General features: G+C 50.0%; 1 protein-coding gene across 1 annotated transcript in view; it reads right to left on the minus strand.

Annotated features, from left to right (window-relative positions):
- Window positions 1-791: 791 nt before the first annotated feature.
- Window positions 792-20628, minus strand: part of LOC122381709 (filamin-B-like) — a 95655-nt gene continuing 75818 nt past the window's right edge. The window contains exons 33-51 of the mRNA XM_043366198.1: window positions 12153-12355; window positions 11382-11480; window positions 11019-11118; window positions 10388-10570; window positions 9835-10056; window positions 9364-9537; window positions 8484-8723; window positions 8080-8223; window positions 7341-7517; window positions 6876-7006; window positions 6380-6556; window positions 5729-5837; window positions 5218-5385; window positions 4755-4892; window positions 4283-4421; window positions 2770-3047; window positions 2228-2410; window positions 1728-1909; window positions 792-1184 (exon numbers count right to left, since the gene is read on the minus strand). Of these exons, the coding sequence (XP_043222133.1) occupies window positions 1071-1184; window positions 1728-1909; window positions 2228-2410; window positions 2770-3047; window positions 4283-4421; window positions 4755-4892; window positions 5218-5385; window positions 5729-5837; window positions 6380-6556; window positions 6876-7006; window positions 7341-7517; window positions 8080-8223; window positions 8484-8723; window positions 9364-9537; window positions 9835-10056; window positions 10388-10570; window positions 11019-11118; window positions 11382-11480; window positions 12153-12355 (3161 nt within the window). The 3' untranslated portion in view covers window positions 792-1070. The remainder of the gene's footprint in view (window positions 1185-1727; window positions 1910-2227; window positions 2411-2769; window positions 3048-4282; window positions 4422-4754; window positions 4893-5217; window positions 5386-5728; window positions 5838-6379; window positions 6557-6875; window positions 7007-7340; window positions 7518-8079; window positions 8224-8483; window positions 8724-9363; window positions 9538-9834; window positions 10057-10387; window positions 10571-11018; window positions 11119-11381; window positions 11481-12152; window positions 12356-20628) is intronic.

The raw sequence follows: 20628 nt of genomic DNA on the forward strand, positions 1-20628 counted from the left end.
TTTGTGCAGGCATTTGTTAAGATGCATCGACTGAGGATGATAATTTTCCGCAATGGCTGAAACAGGCAGCTAAGCAGTTGTTCTGTATTTGTTACACGATCGTATTAGCGCATAGCTTCAGTTAGTTGTCACCGGTCGAACAACTCTGCTCTCCTTAATTAGCACACGTCAACACCGGCGCCCCACCCCGACGAGCGAGGGGGACCGGCAACCACCGGACCGGACCACACACGGCCGCATCACGAAACATTGCAACAAACATTAGTCAGAATTGGCTCACACTTTACACGGGGGTCGCCCTCAGTCCCCCACTCCGGGCCCGACCCTGCCATCCCCTCTCTATGTTCGCATACTCTTCATGTCCGCTGACCTCCCATCCTTTCTCATATGTTCAATCCCATACAGCTGCATATTAAGTTACGCTCACAACACACTCTCTGGCATGCACAATAATGTGGCGCTCAATCTCTGCGGCCTCGCCGGTAAATATAACAGTGAAGAGAGGAGACAATGCGCAGGACGGTATGTACTGAGTCAAATCTACAACACACGCTCACCACCTCCCGCATCACGAACGATTTGTTTGTTTGTTTGTTTTGTTGGGTTAGGCCCTTTCGGTCCAATTAGACCATTTCAGAGCCGGGAGGATGATAGGATATAGGGGGAGACATTGGTCTGGGCAGGCACCCTAGTGAGTCGCCGGGGCTAAGCCCGTCCAGAGGACAGGCCACCCAGCCCCAAGGCACTCACTGCACCCGGCTACGGGGTGCTCTCCCTCGGGAGCAGCGGTGCCGCTCCAAGGGAGCAGCCCGCATGAGATAAAGTTGCCTGTCCAGCCCGGAAAGGGGTTGCGGCGTGGAGGAGAAGGATTTCAGTATCCTGAGGATAGAAGCACGGAACGGTGATCACGAACGACAAAATATACATATATCCTCGGTATTCTCTTCGATAAACGGGACACGGGCTAGCTATCGGCATTACCGCTCGCGCTAGACACAGACCACCGAGCCATCTTCTGGCCGGCGGCGGATGTTGAAGTACCGTATTTGTTCGGCAGATGGTGCTGGCAGTTAGAGCTGGACCTGGGAGCCTCTCCACGACATCTGGCCGCCGTAGCCGCCGTAGATGGAGCCGTAGAACTCGGAGCCCATGCCGAGCTTGTTGGAACCAGGCGAGTAGCCGGACTGTGAGGGAAAAGGGACAGCGTTTAGTCAGCGACACGCGTTGGCTCCATACCTATGTCCAGTTTGATCGAGAACGAGAGCGAAACCGTGGAACTTCGATGCCCCCATTCAATAATACTACAATGTCTACACCGCTCCGTGCTTCTATCCTCAGGATACTGAAATCCTTCTCCTCCACGCCGCAACCCCCCTCCGGGCTGGACAGTGGACAGGCAACTTTATCTCATGCGGGCTGCTCCCTTGGAGCGGCACCGCTGCTCCCGAGGGAGCGCACCCCGTAGCCGGGTGCAGAGAGTGCTTGGGGGGCTGGTCGGCCTGTCAACTCGGACGGGCTCAGCCCCGGCGACTCTCTAGGGTGTCTGCCCAGACCAATGTCTCCCCCTAATTCCTATCATCCTTCCGGCTCTGAAATGGTCTTGTCAGACCGAAAGGGCCTAACCCAACAAAACAAAACAAAAAAATGTCTACAGTCGAAATAAGGTCCACATCTATCTCTATCCTCCACTGAAGTAAGACAGCCACCCTCTCGTCCCGGCGACTCACGTGCACGTATCGGTTGAGCTCCTCCTGTGTGTCGAAGATGGCCACGTTGAAGGGGCTGCCAGGCACGTTGTCACCCGACCACTTGACCTCTATCCTGTAGTCGCCCGGCTCGGTGGGGTCGTACTTGCAGAGTATGATGCGGTCTTTCTGAGACTCACGCTGCATCTCCACACGGAACGCCGCTGGTGGGGAAGAGAGCGGGGCGTTAGTGCAATAGATAATGGAGAGCAAGCACGTGGGTCAAACGCCACATAATACAGCTAAAAATACAGTATGTCCAGCGGGAATGTCGGACCCTAATTCGCAATGCACGTATGAACGATTTCGGTCAAAATATTTCCAACCTGCCCTTTCCACTCATGTCACCTATATGGTCTTCTGCCCTTTCGTTTCATTCCACCGAATCCTTCGCTACCTTCACCTCTTCTTTCTTCTCATTTCCACCTCTCTACCTATCTTCTCCATTACCCTCTCCACTCTCTCCTCCCCCAAGCTCTCACCTTTCGGTCCCCGGATGCGAACGGTCAGCTGGCCGGCGCCAGCTCCTCGCGTGTCACACATGAACCGTGACTGGTACAGAGACAGGACACCCGGCTCGACACCAGGTCCGTACACCCGCACCTTACTGGCGTCCGGCGGGCCGGCGATCCGCAGCGAGAACGGACTGCCCGGCACGTGCTCCCCTGAGGGGGAGAGGGGGTTAGATGGATGAGAGGGGATGTAAGGCGACCTCTGGCTTTGTTAAAATGAGGCATTGAAGAAACAATACAAGTTCTGGTTTTATATGCGTATACGACTAGACAATGCCGTGGCCACCGTTTTATGTCAGAAGTGCAAGGTACTTCATTTATGTCGAGGATAAAAAGAAGCAATCATACTACATTCCAGAAAATTATCCTAAACGGTATTGGGGCTAATCTAACCATAGTTATTGCTAACCCATTTATCTACCGATAGCAACGATCGGGCATCATCAATTGCACTTTCAAGAATAGGACCACGCCCCACTTCCCAGCTCCGCGCCTCGGCCGCGCTCGGTTACCGCCGTATTTGATGATGAGCTGATGACGTCCCGGCTCCTGTGGCTTCACGTTGAGGCTGAACGTGCCGTCCTGGTGGTCGTACAGCTCCGAGAAGGCCGTCTTGTGCGGACCGACGCAGTGAGCGGACAGCTCGCCGGGACCGGCGCGGCGCGTGTCGATGAAGGATTTGATCTCGTGACCGACCACACCGCCCCGCAGACCGTCTCCCTTGCAGACGACCCGACTGGCGTCCGCCACGGCCGCCACCGTCACCTTCAGAGGACAGCCCTTGATCTGTCTGTGAGACCGGGGAGGAAGACGTTAACTAGATATAATGGGAGCTTAGCGGCCACGTAGAGAAAGGCTGAGGATTAAACAAGCGATGCTAAGCGCCCAACAAGGTTAACGTTCGCACATGAGACGACTCTTCGATGTAAGGAAAATTAACCTATCATCTCAGTCGACCCTATTCGTTAACCCTCGCACGACCAGGCCATTTCTCATAACACGAACGACCAGGGGGGGGTTGTTACGACCCCCCCCCCCCTGGCGTTTCGAAACGGAAGGTCGTAGAGCTTAGCGGAAAAAACCAACGGATTGCTCTCAACGAGATCTCGCGATTGGTGGTATATTTTTTGGTCCTAGGTCAACATTTGACCTACTTATGACCGGTCAAAGGTCAAATTTTCCGAAAAAATCAAACTTTTTCAACTTTCCGCGGCGATTGCGGCAAAACGGCGGGAGATATCGACTTGAAACCTTCACTATCGTGTTCCTTGATCAATTCTCTATCGTTTGGTTTGTGTTTCGTTTCCCTAGCTCTAAAAATGGCGCGTTGGGAGCGCCGGAAGTCGGCAAGGTCACAGTCGGCGGCAGAAATTCGAAAAATCAAAATTTAAATTTTTGAAATCTGATTGCATTTTTGGATTTGGGAGGTCCATTTGCTCCCTATAGAAGCTAATATTGCTGCATATTCCCATTGAGGTGACAAGAATTAGCAAAATAGTGGTTCGGGCGCTTTTCAAAAATAGTACCGGACGCTGTTCCTCTTGTGACGTCATAGCTCCGTGACCTGACCTGACCCGGTCAATTTTCTTGCACCACACAATAGCCAATGCTTGCCCCAACATGCATGGGAAGTTTCATCATGATCCATCAAACAATGTGGGTATCACCGGCAGAAAACCTAGGGATTCGGCGCACACGTTTGGTAACTGTCGGCCGGAGGCTGTACCTCTTATGACGTCATAACTCCGTGACCTGACATGACCCGATCAATTTTTTTTCGGCAAAAGATGCGCAAAGGTTGCCCCAGAGGGTATTGAAAATTTCAGCCCGCTACGACAAGCCGTTTAGCGTGCACTTCGAAAAAACCTCAGGGGGGGGGGTTGATACAACCCCCCCCCCCCTAGGCGTTCTAGGGTTAAAGGACGACCACCCCACCGATTCTCGTCCAGCCGACCCTCCCACTGACCAACCCGCCTCCTATCTGCCGCACTAAGCACCTCCCCGCCACCACAATGTCCGCCTTACCTGCCGGACCAGGCGACGTTCAGCAGGTAGGCCCCGGCCACGGACGGGGTGTATGCGGCCCGGTACACGTTGTTACCGCTCGGGTGCAGGTGAACGTTAATGTCGGCCTTTACACCGCTCATCGTGACCTCGGGAGAGCCTAAACAAGGGGGAGGGTGGTTAGAACAGAATAAAATGGGCTTCATTCTTTTCAGATTTATGATTAACTAGCATGAAAATATGTTGCTAGAAGACTCAAGACATCATTCTATCGACATGCATACATGAACAATATCTGACAAACTATAAAACTCGGTTGATATGATAACATATAAAACGAAAATATATTTGTTAAACACTTATTCAAGAAACCTATCAGTCAAAAGTTTCTTATTGTCATATTCAACCCGTCTTCTAATTACGACTGATTGTGGTCTGGCTTATAGTTAGTGACCGGGAACGGCATCCTATGATGGCCCGACTGTGCCCTAACCTGGTCCGGCCTGCGACCCGTCGATGGTGAACTCGGCCTCCTCGCCACAGCGGGCGCTGGCCAGGCCGTGGCCGCGCAGAACCACTCGCGAACTGTCAGAGGACGAGCTCATCGTGTCCGCGAACGCTGAGAACGGAAAACAGAGACGAAATTTATAAACACGATAAAAAATTGTACAAAAAAAGGAAACGGAGTCAGTGATCACGGCACAATAGGCGCAATCGCTGCAAATACAGGAGCACAGTCAATTAACACGGTACAGAAAGATACCATCGCTGGAAATGCTTTTAAGAACAGGATACAGAGAGATACAACCGCCCCATACCCCAGCGATTAGCGAACGAATCCTATTGAATACGACTTATGAAAACGCGACATCATTTCAAATTCCGCGAAGTGGCAATTTGATAACAGGCACCACACTTCCTTATTCCCTAAATGAACATCATATCGCTCTCCGTACCGAGGAAGGGTGATCCGGGCAGCGGCAGGTCGTTCCAGTAGAGGTACAGCAAGTGCTCGCCGGCCTCCTGGGGTACAAACGACACCCTGGAGCGGGACGCCGACGGGTGGTCCACGCGACACGGGATGGTGGCGTTACTGCCGCTGCGCACCTCGCCACGCAGCTTCCCTATGGGTGGAAGGGGGGGGGGGAAGGGGTTAGAGCGTGGGTGGCATTCGGGTGAACGGTGTGATAATGCTGTGCGAATGCGAATGATGAGCTGCTCAGAGCGCTGTAGGGGTTCTGACTGGGACGGATTGGACAAAAAGCCAATCAAGGAAGCATTGAGTAACGTGGAACCTTGAAACTACAGTCACCTGTGTAATTCCACCGTCCAAGAAGTACCTACTTGACACATGAACATAGTTACAGCTACTTGAAAAAGCAAGATAAAATAAATAATGCCAGTCAGGGCTAATAAAGCTACCGATGCTGAAAAGAATCCATAATTGCGCTACCCTGGATTACATACCGGGTCCTGCCTCTGCCACATCGAACACGAGCTTCTTCTCCTCGGCAACAGAGAGCTCCAGTCGTCCCTCGCGGTCCTGCTGACTCTCCCATCCACCGATCACCCGCACCTAAGGGACAACTATGGGTCACAGACTGGCCACTCAAGTCCCTACGGCTTTTTCCGCTGTTGAATGATAGGTGGGTATATGTTTATTGCCATCATGTTAGCGGTCGGGCTGTACTTGAAAAATAAGCACGATATTTTTTCAACATTACCGGTGTATAAATGTAAAGCAAGCTTTATTACTAAAGAAAAGCCCAAGACTAAAATTAGTAGCCACGCATACAAATCATCTGAGGCCTCTTGCACCAAACTACCTAGCTAGGTAAAATCGAAAAACCGGTTTCAGAATAAGCTAATCAAACGGTGGTAAATTTGTTTGCAATAGCCCAATACATAATTCTACAGGTGCTTGGTAAATTTTACACGCAAATTGTCACATTAGAGTCTTGGATTGGGTATACGATGCAAAATAATCCAAGCATTGGTGCAAGAGGATTTTGGTGCAAGAGGCCTCTGATCATAAAGTCATGTTAAAAAGGGCCCAGACTGGTCGAAATTTACACACAGACAAACTCTCCCGTCCAGTTACTCTATCCTCCCTCTCACCTTTCTGGGGTCGACGATTTTGGGGTGGAATGGCGAGCCGGGCACCTCCCTGCCGTTCCAGAGGACGCGCACGTCAAACAGGCCGACTTCTCGCGGTGTGTAGGTGACCAGGTATCGGCCGGGCGACTCCTCCTCGACACTAGTCTTGGCCACGCTGTCCGGGCCGTCGACCTGAACCTGGAGATGGGAGGGGGGAGGGGGGGGGGGGTCAGCAAGGGTCGTAGGAGGGTGGGTAAAGTGAAGGTCGAGGACTCGAGATCATGCACATTCATACATCATTTGGCGGCATTCAAGTGATCACATGAGATCTTAGCACACATTTTACCTCAATTAGTAAACGAATAGCCACAGTGCCCTTCAAGGGCGAATGAAAAATAACCACCAAGGATACAAACACCAAACAATAACACCAATTTCCCGAACAGCTCCCATTGTGCTATGATCCACGCCCCGGCGGATTTGGTCCTCCCCGACCCAAAACAGTAGGTATAGTTACCTGCGGTTCTCCCATGAGCCCCACTGCGTCCAGTTTGAATGTGACCGGCTGGCCGAGCTGTCCGGCCGTCAGACCGTCTCCAGTGGCACGTGCCATGCCCTCCTCCTCAACGACAAACGTCAGCGGAGAGCCTGTGAGAGAGGGGCGGTATGGTGAGCTAAGCGTGCCAATGGAAACGGTCAGTTTATATGAATGACATAAATAAGCAGGAAACATTTGGCTCCGTTGTGGATAGTTTGCTGTCAGGACGACTTGAAGTTAAACCAACGACAAAATTAGGCTTTTTTAGGATGAATTCGCCTTTGGAAACACGCATTGTTGCACATGATTGAATCTTCAAAACAATATTACCGATTCCACACAACGTTCTTTGCATCATCAAAACTACAATGTCTAGGCATATGACCGTACTCTCGCACCTATATGTGACCATCACTACCCCTGTGACCCTTCCATCGTCCCTACCTGGCACCTCCTCCCCGCCGTAGGTGATGGCCAGTTTGTAGCGTCCCGGCACGGTGGGCAGGAACTCGATCACCTCGCCGTCCTCGTTGGTGGCCGTCACGTCGATCGGCAGGTTCTTCCCCAGAGGCGACGTCACCGTCACGTCCAGCTCGGCCAGACCGGCGTTCTGGCGACTCACTAGAGGGGAGAGATGAGGGTTTTAAGACAGGGAGTAGTGTGAACGGTCGTTCAGACGACTCACTGAAGGGGTGAGGGGAAGGGAGGGATAGAGCGTTATAAGAGAGTAGTGTGATAGGTCGTATAGCTCGGCCAGACCGGCGTTCTGGCGACTCACTGAAGGGGGAGATGAGGGTAACAAGGAGGATTAGAGAGAGAGAGGAAAGAGGGCTTGCTTAGAGGGCTACGAGTGAGAGAGCAGCTAACAGGTCGCTCTGATAACACAAGGAGTACGATCACATCTCGCTCAGTCATAACTTTACGGCAATTTAGGGAGGAGATTAGTGTATTGAATCAGATGTTAGAACATATGCACTGTGCTCCGCTTATGAGTCACTTGTTGGCGCAAATAATCAGCGTCACATCCATGCCTTTCCGCGTGATTATATTTGACTCACACTACAAAGCATACTTTTTAGTCCGAGGGCGGACGATGAACAAACAGATGATGTAAGACTCATGCTGCACGCCCAGTGAAAAGTCCGTGTGTTCCCGAATGGATACATGTTCAGCGATTACTCACGATTGACGGCGATTTTCTCGTTGATGCTGAACTGCTTGATCTTGAGCTCGTCAATGACTACCTTGGAGGCGTCGTAGGTCTGGCAGGTGAAGGGGGAGCCGCGGATGGCCTTCATGTCGTGCAGGACCTCCACCGTGTACGGACCTGAGCAGAGAGCGCGGTCAGCGGCCAGAAAGCACGAGGGCAAGCGGTGACGATCAGCGACACCAGGGGAAGATAGAGTCAATGAGAAATGCTTCCATAGGATAGCAATCCCATATAATTGTTTTAGAAATGGACGACAAATGATTTGCACGTATGAGTAAACGACAGTAAACAAACTAATTGCAACTCGTATAGATAAATCGTTTGTAAAATGTCGCACACGTTACCCTCCAACATTCCCAATTTCCACGGAAACTTACCAGCCACTCCGGGGACGAACTCGACGAGCATGTTTCCGTCCTTCTGCTGGTAGCACTTGACGGGCACCGCCGATCCGGTGGGTGAGGTCACCACCACATCAAACTCCTTGCCGGCGTGGCCGAGCGTCTCCAGGACGAACGAGGTGGGCTTGTTGGCGCGCGACTGGTGCAGGCCCAGGCCCGAGGCGGTGATGGATTTGCCTTGCGCCGGGTTCCGGACGTCCATCTCGACCGGACAGCCTGAGAGCCACGGCAGGGAGAAGTGAAAGTCGCCGCAGAACAGGGACATGGTGGGAGCGGCAGAGAGTTCTATGCCATCCTATCAGGTAACACCGATAGCACTCTCAGTCGCGATAGTCGCAGACATACGCAAATCACTGGGTGTTTCGGTCTAGCCGCATATGCAGTCACTGCCACTGCTTCGAACACAGCTCGCTGCGGCCATAGCCATCAGCGCTATCACAGCCCACAAGAACAATCCGCACTGTCTGTCTCCCTACCGAACACTGGTCACAACCCGACGACAGAAAGGAGCGGCGGTGAAACGCGTCAAACGAATAGCAGGAACGTCGTGGCCACATTGTGTGTTATCGGAACAGGCTATTTCCCCTTTCAGTAACTTGAATTCGCCCTCTTTTACGTGATATAAGCGGATCTACACCGAAATGTGCACTTCCCCTGGGCATCAGATCAGTGATCACTAACGGCTCAATTTCCTCAATCAAAGCAGAGGTCAATGGTGATTCATATCGAATTTACGAACTAACACTAGTACGATCAATCGCCTTTGTAATATGCACAGTAGGTACACAATAAAGCCGTTTCAGACATCTACATTGGTTGATAAGATGTCTAAAGTTGTTCGGGTCGCTTAACTCACCGGTAACAGGCACGCTGTTGTACTTGACATCGACCTTGTGTGGAATGGCCACCTTTGGTGTGAAGATGACCTCGTACTGACCCGAGCCGATGTCACGGATCGAGTGTTTGACCTCTTGACCTGCGGCCCGCACCGATACCGACAGGGTGCCGCGACCCGCCTGGGACGCGTCCACTGAAACGGCGGCAGAAACAGAGCGTTAGATTGGTGATGGACGGGGAATGATGTAGTCTCGTAGAAGTGAATGCAGTCTGGGTGCAGAATGGATGTAGATTTGTATAATGAAATCACCACTCGGGTATACTTTTTTCTTGACAGTGGTTCGTGAAGCGACCGTCGAATGAGACTACTGTGGCTATAAAAAAGAGTACGCCCGATTTCACAGCGGCACGTGTTTATGCTACGTGCTTTTTTTGTAATAATGAAAACAAATAAACCAGTAAAATCTCACGAACATCTTCACTCCCGTACCTTTGAGGACGGCCTCCCTGCCGACGGCGGGCTGCTCGCCGGGCCTCAGCCGCACCCGGTTCGGGTCGGCCACCTCGACCACGAACGGCTGCTTGCTGATGGTCTGACCGCCGTGGTAGACGGACACCGTGTAGCCGCCGACCTCGGCGGCCCGGTACTCGGCACGGTATAGACCCGACTTGAGACGGGTCAGACGGGACGGTACCTCGCTGCCGTGTGGACCTGGGAGGCGAGGGGGCAGTAAGTGTTAGATGAGAGCTAATGTATTTAACTGAGAGACGATAAAGAGCGTCGTATAATATCGATCCTCTATCACCTAGAAGTCCTGTGAACGCTGGAAGAATAGCTTCAAGTTATACATAATCATATTCAAAATATTTATCCCAATTCATAAAAATGTCATGCTTGATAGAGGCTAGACATTCAAAATAATTGAAGGAACTCTCCGGAAAAAGGAACTCTAGCACTTCATCACAAAATTAAGCGAGAAGATAATTATGTTATAGCCCCTGGGACAGCTAAACAGATAACGTAGCACAGCCAAGAAACGTACCGATGATTTTGACCTCGACCTCGCCCTCCATGCCCTTGGCGTCGACGTCGAAGGTGGCCCAGCTGCCGCTGACCACCTGTTTGAGGCCGTCCCCTCGGGCTGTCACCATCTTACTCTCCTTACGCTGAATGTGACGCATCTCGCGGGCGTCTAGCTCACGAACGTCGCACTTGAACGGACTCCCTGGGGGAAGGGGGGAGGGGTGATGGCAGATATCAGTAGGGGAGGTGGTAATAATTGTGATGTGGTGATGTGATCGCGATCCATCGCTATAACCACCATCTGATGTTGATGTCAAGGTTTTAGCGAGGTGAAGAAAGCCTGGTAGTTGCCTCATAGCCATCTCATTATCACGCACCATCAACTGCTGGTGCAGTAGTACGATGCATGTTGCGTAGCGCATAGCTACAGAACGATAATAGGCAAAACTGGAAAACCCACACTAATGACTCTATATAACCATATTTACCTCATCGTCGCATTTACTTCCGCAATATGACATCAGAAACTGATGCATCCATATGTCGTTAAGAAATCCACCGAGACACTTTCGCCTTTCGACACTTCTCGTAGAATTTGACTCGCAGTTACGTTATGAATTGAGAATGTTTAATGTTCATGTTTATCTTACCCGGCACATCCTCCTCGTTGAAGGTGACGTTGACAAAGTGCGGGATGGCCTCCTGGGCCACGAAGGTGACGTCATACAGTCCTCGGCTGCGAGCGGCCACCTGGAACAGAAATCCAACCGTTAATGATGCGATCGCAGGGCGTCTACCGTTCAATCGGTCGATACCTTGCGCGAACTTGTGTCACATCAAATGCAGCATTAGAGTTCTTAAATTATTAGTTTATTCGACAGGCAATGAGGCCTCCTGGAAGTTCAGAAACCTACATATCAAGAGACGTTGTTATGTTTTGTTTTATGTAAAACAAATGCCCGATCATCAATTTTTTTTCCACAACGACATCTTTGCGACCCAACGTTGCTTACCTCGGCTCTCACTGTAGCTTTGCCGGTAGTGACCACCAGCTCGAGTGTGCCCTCTCCGGCGTGGGAGGCGTCCACGGTAAATGTGACGGGACGCCCAACCTGCAAAATGACAGGAAGGTTAGCTGTGTTTTAGGTACCCTCGCTGGTATGGGAGGGACACAGAGGACCTGAGGGGAGGGGAGCGGTCATCAGTGGTCACCGGCATCAGAGGGAGCCGATCTAAGGGATCGCCATCCGTGTCAACATCATGCATGATGCGCAATCTCCACTGACCACTCGGGTGTGAAGGCCACCGTGCAGTGATTAGCAAGACAAGAAAATGCAGATGTTGCGTACCGAATCAACCCGGAGATCACAGACATTGCAAGAAGTTCCCCGCGAGAATAGCTAAAATGCTTTCATGATGCCTAAGATTATGCAATATTCTCCCTCGCCTCCCAACACATGTGCTCTCCCCTTGTCCTCTCTCTCCCTCTCTCTCTCTCTCTCACTCTCTCTCTCCTCTCTCTCTCTCTCTCTCTCTCTCTCTCTCTCTCTCCCTCTCCCTCCCTCCCTCCCTCCCTCCCTCCCTCCCTATCTCTCTCTCTTTCTCTCTTTCTCTCTCTCTCTCCCTCTCTCCCTCCCTCCCTCCCTCCCTCCCTCCCTCCCTCCCTCCCTCCCTCTCTCTGCCCCCCTCCCTCCCTTCGTCCCTCCCTCCCTCCCTCCTCTCTCTCTCTCTCTCTCTCTCTCTCTCTCTCTCTCTCTCTCCCATCTCCCTCTCCCTCCTCTCACCTTGGTGTTCTCGAGACCAGTGACCACCACTCTTCCGACGTCGTAGATGTTACAGGTGAACGGTGACCCGCCCACCGGTTCTCCGTCCATCACCACGCTGACCGTGTGCGGCCCCACCTCCGTCGGCTGGAACTCGGCGCTGTACCGGCCGCTGGCGCCCTGCTGCACGCGCACCGGCACAGACTGACCCGACGGTGACGTCACTGAGGGGAAAGAACAGAATACGGTGGTGATGTCAGTGGGGTAGAACAGAATACGGCGGTGACGTCAGTGGGGATTAGAGATGTCAATCGGATACCAACTTGATTAGCTCCACCGTGTCATTATCAGCTTGCCTAACAAGGATTCTGGTGTGCCGGGTGATGTGCCTATTAAAATTTTAAAGCTTTGTTTTATGTACATCGGTCGTCACTTGCTGCACATTATCAACACCAGCATAGTAACAGAGTCAGTCCCAAGTAGCTGGAAGTGCGCCATAGTAATTCCTCTCCATAAGAGAGGTGATCCTTCACAGGCATCAAATTTTAGGCCTATCACTAACGTGCCAGCCATATGCAAGATAGTCGAAAAGCTAGTACATCATCAGCTGACCACCTACCTCGATCGCCACTGCCTTTTTAGTCCGGACCAGCATGGTTTTATGGCGCGTCACTCAACCACCACGGCTCTTTTATCGATGACTGAACAAATCTTGCAGAGCATGGATCACTCCCAAATCACGCTACTGGCCTTGGTTGACCTCAGTCGATGTTTTGATGTCGTGGACCACGCGACACTTCTGGATAGTCTGGAACAGCTCCAGATTTCTACAGGCTGGATCAGGAGCTACCTGGCTGGTCATACGCAGCGTGTGCGGATAGGTGACACCCTCTCTGAGCCCCGCCCCATCGAAATTGGCACTTTCCAGGGTACCTGTCTCGGCCCACTCTTGTTCAACGTGGTCAGCAACAGCATCAGCTGCTATATACCCGACAGCATCAACGGCTTTAACACCTTCTCGGCTCGTTATGCTGATGACACACAGATAGCCATATCGGGTCCTCGCAGTAGGCTGCCAGAGCTGAAGCTTGCGTTGGAGAGCCTGCTTGACACGTTGTGTACCTGGTTTTCCCAGAACGGCATGAAAGTCAATGCCAGTAAAACGGAGCTCCTCATGTGCGGCGACCGGCGGCAGCTGATCCAAATTGGAGAGCCGCCTGAAATAGAATTCATGGGCGAACCACTCACCCTATCAAAAACTGTGAAAAACCTCGGTGTTATCATGGATGGCGAATTATCATGGGAGCCACACATCGACAACGTCATAAAACGCTGTTTCGGCATCCTCATCGGACTCACCCACATCAGGCACATAATCCCAAAGTACATCTTGCCGAGGATTGTAGATGCTCTGGTTTTCTCCCATGTGCGGTATTGTGCATCGGTTTACGGTAGTGCAAACCGCACCACTATAGCTAAGCTTCAAAAGGTGGTTAATTTCGCAGCAAGGGTGATCTCGGGTAGAAGGAGGCATGATCACATTTCTGATGTCATCGATGACCTTGCATGGCTGCGTGCGCCCGATATGATCTCGTACTTTGACATTACATTAATTCACGGCATCCTTACGTTCAAGAAGCCTGACGTGCTGCGTTCCTGGCTATCTTATAACCACGAGCACGTGTGCCGAGACACCAGGCAGTCACATTACCTAACTCTGCCCACGTGCCAGGAACAATCATGGAAAAAGGCGCTTCATGTACCGAGCCGCTGATATGTACAACAGAATGGCGATAGCCAACAACCACTCTTCTCTGGCCATGCCTCTTTTCAAAACTAGAGCCCGCGCCTTACTTCACAGCAGACAGCGTGACAACTAGTCGTGAGAGTTGACAGCCGCGGTGGTACCTGTGCGCCTACTTTCACAGCCATGTCGTATTGTGTTTAAGCGTGTTTTTATTTTAATTTGTCGGCTTTTAAACATTTTTAACCATGTGTTGTGATCATGTACAGACGAAGATCGTAGAATAGCCCTTTTAATAGTGGAACGATCGGATGTGGTGCAATAAATAAATAAATAAACTTTTTGGTATACCGATACCAAACCGATACCAACTTGGTATTTGGTATTTTAAGGCCAATGCATTTGGTATTTTGTTGGTAATAGCCGTTTTCACGACGGGCTTTCCGGCGAGTGCACCTGATTTGACCAAATCTGCACCTAATCTCTTTTACAGCAAATATCTTTATTTTATGAATTTATTTCAGTGTTTTAATCGATGATGCTCTCTGATAATATGACAAAGCAGGCATATAAGCAGTTAGTGCAATTCTAGCTGATAGCTACTAAGAGACGCACTGAACCTGATTTGACCAAATCTGCACCTGATCTGCACCAGATGTGCACCAAATGTGTACCAGATGGCCGTCGTGAAAACGGTTATTAAGAATCCTTATTAATGTAGAAGAGGCTGAGCATTTGGTAAAAAGTTGGTATTTTCTTCATATTCCCAAGTCGGTTCGGTATCGATATTTTTCCATGGGTAGGTATTGTTGGTATTTGGTTTGGTGTCGATATTATGATTTTCCGTAATTGACATCACTAGTGGGGATAGAACAGAATACGGCGGTGACGTCACTGGGGTAGAACAGAATACGGCGGTGACTTCAGTGGGGACAGAGCGTAATACGGCGGTGACTTCAGTGGGGATAGAACAAAATACGGCGGTGACGTCACTGGGGATAGAATAGGGCGGTGACGTCAGTGAGGATAGAACAGATACAGCAGTGACGTCGGTGGAGATAGAACATAATACAGCGGCGACGTCACTGAGGGCAGAATAAAGGGATGACGTTGTAGGAGGCAGCGGAGATAACAGGGTAGCAAGGGCAAGGAAGTGGTGCAAAATGCGTCGGGGCCAGAGAAGTAGGGATGATGTCATTGAGGGAGAGTGATACAATGACTGATCGTGAGGCGGGGGTGAAATGAACCTAGGTAATGATCTAGGTACGTAGTAAGACATGGCAGATTACTGAACAACCACAGCAAACACGATTTAAGCTCTCAGCGCCAAACAAGAGAGTCGCATGACGGAAGGCTGGTGAGCTTCAATAACTTGTCACAGGCATACGAGCAAGCGGGGTAGGTGCTCAATTTCTCCAGGTAGTCAAAATGCATTCACCCCTGCAACACGTTTAGTAAATTTCTTAGACGTGCAATGACGTGTATCGAATCTCACATCGAGGCAAGAAAGCATGGCTAATGAGGGAGGCCGCCATCACACGAAATAATGAAAAGCTCAGCTCACTGAACCGTGATATCTAGATGACAGAGTTTACGTCCAACCTGTTCCGAGCCTCATTATGTACTGCTAGCCGCATTGCTTATCGGGTAACCATGCGTGAAAACTGCTTGTCAAGCAAAAAAAAAAAAAATAGACGCAGTTGTGCTTTAAGCGCGTTGAATAGTTAGTGCAAGATCGAGAATCGTCAACTCTCAACCGTCTCATTGAAACAGCTTTAGGACATTATGGATAATAGGTGATGGATGGGAAATTATACATATAATAGGTATTTCGAACAAGAATCTAAGGGCAAAGTTATTCCTTATAGTTTGTATATGCCTCGGTCAAGTGTTTTTTTTTCCGGTGTGCTTTCGTCAATCGTCGAGCTCACGCAGTCAAAACTTGGTGCTACTTTTGTGTGTGAAACTGCAGTCTCCATCTCGCGTTGAGCGTTAGGTTAGTGTTTTGTGCTTTATTAAAGTCACCGTGCTACATGTTTCCAGATACCAAAATTGGTTATACGCGAGTGAGATAGGTAACTAGCAGCTTTCGTGCTAATCTTTATTTTCTATTACGGATTTGATGATTCAGTTAGTGGCAAAGCAATCTCCGCTTTGTCTACAGCAGCCATTCAGCGATGATACCTAACATCGGGACAAGATATGTTCCGTTCCGTGGACAATGTCTTGCTAAGCCGATTTTTTGAAGCGTGACTGGCGGCCCCTGCAGTCTCTGACGGTATTCCCAGTCAATGCCGGGTTGTCAAGCTAGATTGCTGTTTCACAGTGAGAAAAGTGAGAGGGAACGATTGGCCGATAGCAATCACCAACGACCTCTCTATTAGTTATAGTCAATCTACTCAATCGCAAAGGAATGGAGAGTCACTCGATGCAGTCATCCAAATAAATGGAACTGAGTTTTTTAAAAGGCGAGTGGAACATGACTCTGTGCTTAAACTTTTACTAGCTCCTTCATCCCGCTAGCATAATGAAAATAACTACCGAATTAAAGAACGGAGCACAAGGCACTTCCAAACAACCGACACGGATTCTATATGTAAGCCTTTTTTATGTCCCACCGTGCAGTTTTGACTCAAATGTCATAAGCGTCCACAGTAACGCACTTTTCATGTAATCCACCATCATCTTTCAATCCACGAACGGCCACCAATATCCACCACACACGGGGCTCGCAATGAGCCAAACCAACTCACCAGTCTCCCTCGCATCCCCTCTCTCACCACTGCACTACCAGCGCGCGCACCACACCTCACAGCCCCGCAGCACCGCCCGCACTACACCCTCCCGCGGCGCTGTCTGGCCACCTGCCTCCTCTCGGCTGCCCACTGCCTGCGGTGGCGGCGGCCACCTCACTTTCTACAGCGCTCAGCGGCCGGCGCAGTCCGAGTGTATTCGGGCTGACCAGAGCCGACTGCTAGTCATTGGAGCACTTTCACACCACCGCGTCGTGGAGGGGACGAGTGTTATTGATTGAATGAGGGACTATTGAAAGGGGCTGAACCAGTTTCAGCATTCTTGTTTTAGTTGTAATCCGATTGATTCTAAGTTATAAAAAGTATTTTTCAATAGCATTTTCACACAACACTTAGTACCTTATCATATCACATGCATGTACCAAATTAAGTTACGTCATTTACAAGTACACCTAAAGGAAATACTAACATGGATCTCCTATCACTCTACTCCGGTCCGAACGAAACAATCGGATTTCACGTTATTAATTCATTGAGACGTTTTCGCCAATTTTCGCTCCGATTTCATCTATCGACCAGAGGCCTCTTGCACCAAACTACCTACCTAGGTAAATGCAGATTTTACCTAGATTCTCTTGCACCAAACTACCTACCAAAAAACGCTACCGTGAAAATTTACCTAGAAATTCTACCGAGCGGCATAAGAACTTACCAATTGTTAAAGTCCGACCGGCTGTTTTCCTCTTGCACCGAAAGCCGGAAAGAAGTACTCGCGGAGGAATTTTTGACGGTTTGACGGTAAACGCAGTCTTCCAAAATAACTAGCAAAACCTTATGTAAAATTATTCAATTAGTAACAATAGGCACAATACGTGATAATCCACAGGTACTTTTATGTAAATTAGGCAATACAAAATGTTTAGACAATGATAAATCAATGCTTTATGAGTCAATAATAATATAATTGACCAAATCCTCCATGGGTTCACAGAGGTGCTTCTCCGTACCAAGGCGATAAACCTCCGTAGCAGAACAGCCAGGTTGAATACTCACTCGTTGCCATGGAAACGAAGTACAAGTAATTTAATATCAAAATAACTTATATCGGTATTTACGTAAATGAAAAATGATTTCATAATATCAAAATATATATTATTAAAAACGATATCCATTTAATTGTTTTCTTTAGTTACTATTTGTTTGCACCCACAAATAATTCGTCGCCAAACAGCCAATCAAAACAAATCCTTAAAACGCGAGCTGTCAAATTTACCTAGGTAGGTAGGTAGGATGGTGCAAGAGAAGTTACCGCCGTAGGTAGTTTTACTAGGTAGGTATTTTGCCAATTCTACCTAGCTAGGTATTTTGGTGCAAGAGGCCTCAGGTTCGAGGGAACACCGGTCGACGGATCCAGCTGATACAGGTGCGGCACTGACAGTCCACTGGTATTGTACCGTCCGCCTTACTCAGCCCCACAATGGTGCCTGTCAGACCCAGTTCCCGCCGCTGACCGGCCGGCCGGCTCCGGCCCGACGATCTGTGGGAACCGTCCGACACCGACCGCAGCACAGCCCAGGGGACGGACCGCGCCGCGCGGACACCGTCCTTCCGAGTGGGGACATCAGATGGCAGCACGGCTGACCAGACGCGGGCAGCGGAACGGAGGGCAATCAGTGGTCATTTTAAGACATCGGACGCTCACGGTGCAATAACTCACATGTCGCAACAGCCAACAGCGGTTGATAGTTTGAAGTTGAAGCGCAGAGTGTCAGCGAAGAGCCGTTTTTGTGTAGTAGGTGTTTCATTTTTTTATCTTTTAGGTACTTTCTTACCATTATTGTTGCGGTTTTCATAAGCTCACCCACATTACCAACATTACAGTGATCCTCGGCAAAAGGTTTTGATTACAGGTTCCCATGGTAATCGGCGCACTCTCACGTCTGTCAGGCAGAGGCGCTACGCTGCAACGCTCCGTCGCGTGCCGGGCTTCCTCAGAGTCCAAATGGTGTATCTACATGGCGTAAGCGCCGTGAGACGCGTTTGTGACCACGTCTTCATATCACTGAGCCTTCATGGGACATGGTTACCGTGTAGTAAAAGCTTAGCCGCCCAACTTTTGTAAGATGACGAATGAAATCGAACGAAGCGAATGACGAAAGTAAGGCGTCGATATCGGCGCCAGCGGTTCAAAATTGTCCCGCATTTTCTGTACCAACAGATCGGACTTGTCACACGTCACAGGACGGCCCCATGCACTGTCACGGACGTCACTTGTTTTGAGTGACACCCCCCAGTAAAGGTCGCTAACGTTACATAACAGGAGAGCCGCCAGGGTACGGCCACCCCGCCAGAGGGCAGTCGGTCGGCAGCCATGACGTCGGTGGTGCCTCTGCTGTATCTGCTGGGTCTGACAGTCGTGGCCGGGACGCCCCTTCCGCAAAACCCAGGAAAGAGAATTCCTGCAGTATGTCGTAGTTGGATTGGCTGTCCAAGGGGGATGGATTGCTGTTCTAACTCTTGTAGGAAGGACTGCCGACCAGTTAAAGCTCCGTACCGCATCCCACCGCCAAGGCCTTCAAGAGCTCCGCTCCCAGTGACAGGTGTTAACCCACGGCTACCCAAGGTCCCCGACATTGTACCCTGCCTCTCCAAGAACGACGACTGCGGCGCCGGCAAGTTTCCTCGCACTAACATCGATACAGTTCTGGCAGCTTGATACTATCGTCAGGTCGGGCATCCCTGGCACAGTGCACACATATACCTAATATTCGCCCTGCATATGTCTGCCGACAGTACCATAAGTGACATGGTGCACGGAAGCAACGCAGACGATCGTGTTCGGAACGGCAAAGATATTTCGACAGCATTGTCATCTACTAAACTACTTGTGTTTACCAAATACAGCTTCCAAAAATGCTGCGGTTGTGACGAATTGCGCATGCAGGACGTACTTTAATATTTTCTGCTTATTTTTTCATGTGAATATGTCAGCTCAGCTGTTCGAGATAAATAACGCCAGCACAACTACCAGAGCTTGTTGAGGTCCGAGTCAACTCAAAGCAAGTACCTATCAGAGAAGATTAGGCATTAGGCATGTCGGTTGACGGATGACAGCTACATTTAGGCATAGGTACCTACAGGTAAAACAAAGTTTGTTGGAACAAGGAGCGTTAGTCATCGTTCACCTTTTACGTAGCCCAAGCATACAACTTCCTTGTAAAAAAACGCTTCCTGGAGAATGTGTTACCTACTACATTTGACTTCATGCAGGCAATAGGAAAAAATTATACCTTTTTTATGGCGGCTGCTTTGTTGTGATAATCAAAATTGTTCAAGGACATAAAAGAGACAAAATTCAATTTACAGGCCAAGTTACGTTTTAATGCATTAGGACAGATCATAACACCGCCCAATCACTAGTGCAGCCAATGATATTGGGAAAAAATGTCAATTTAAACTCTTATTTAAGGGTTCTCTCGGCTGAAAGGTATTTAATCATTACGGAGCGAGCGAAGCGAGCGGAGTCTTTCCTTAGATTAACGGAAATTTCTGAGTATGAGGGGCCGGCCTCACGATTTTGCGACGCTTATATCTCGCTACCACTTGACCGATTTACACGCGGTAATTTTTGTAGGGTAGCTTCATTCCTTCTACCAAGTATTGGACTATTCCCGATGCATGTGGGTGACCCCTTATGCACGTGCCACGTGCAAAACGAAGAGGTGTCACTTTTGTAATTGTTGCAATATCTCGGTAACTACTTGGCCCATTGCGCTGAAAGTTGGCATGTATAGGTAGGCACCCACTAGGCAATGCATATCCATGTGCCAGAGTTGGGGTGCTGGTGCACGTGCGCACGTGCAGGGGTCGATTCCAGATCTCGAGAACGGCTGGACCGATGGCGCTCAAATTTGGTACATGGTTAGGGACCGGTTAGTAGGGTGCCGTGCAAAAGTCAGTTGGGACCCATTTTGCACGTGCCGGTGCGCACGTGCAGGGT

This window comes from Amphibalanus amphitrite, unplaced genomic scaffold (assembly GCF_019059575.1).
Source record: "Amphibalanus amphitrite isolate SeventyFive unplaced genomic scaffold, NRLGWU_Aamphi_draft 000125F_arrow, whole genome shotgun sequence".
NCBI lineage: Eukaryota > Metazoa > Arthropoda > Thecostraca > Balanomorpha > Balanidae > Amphibalanus > Amphibalanus amphitrite.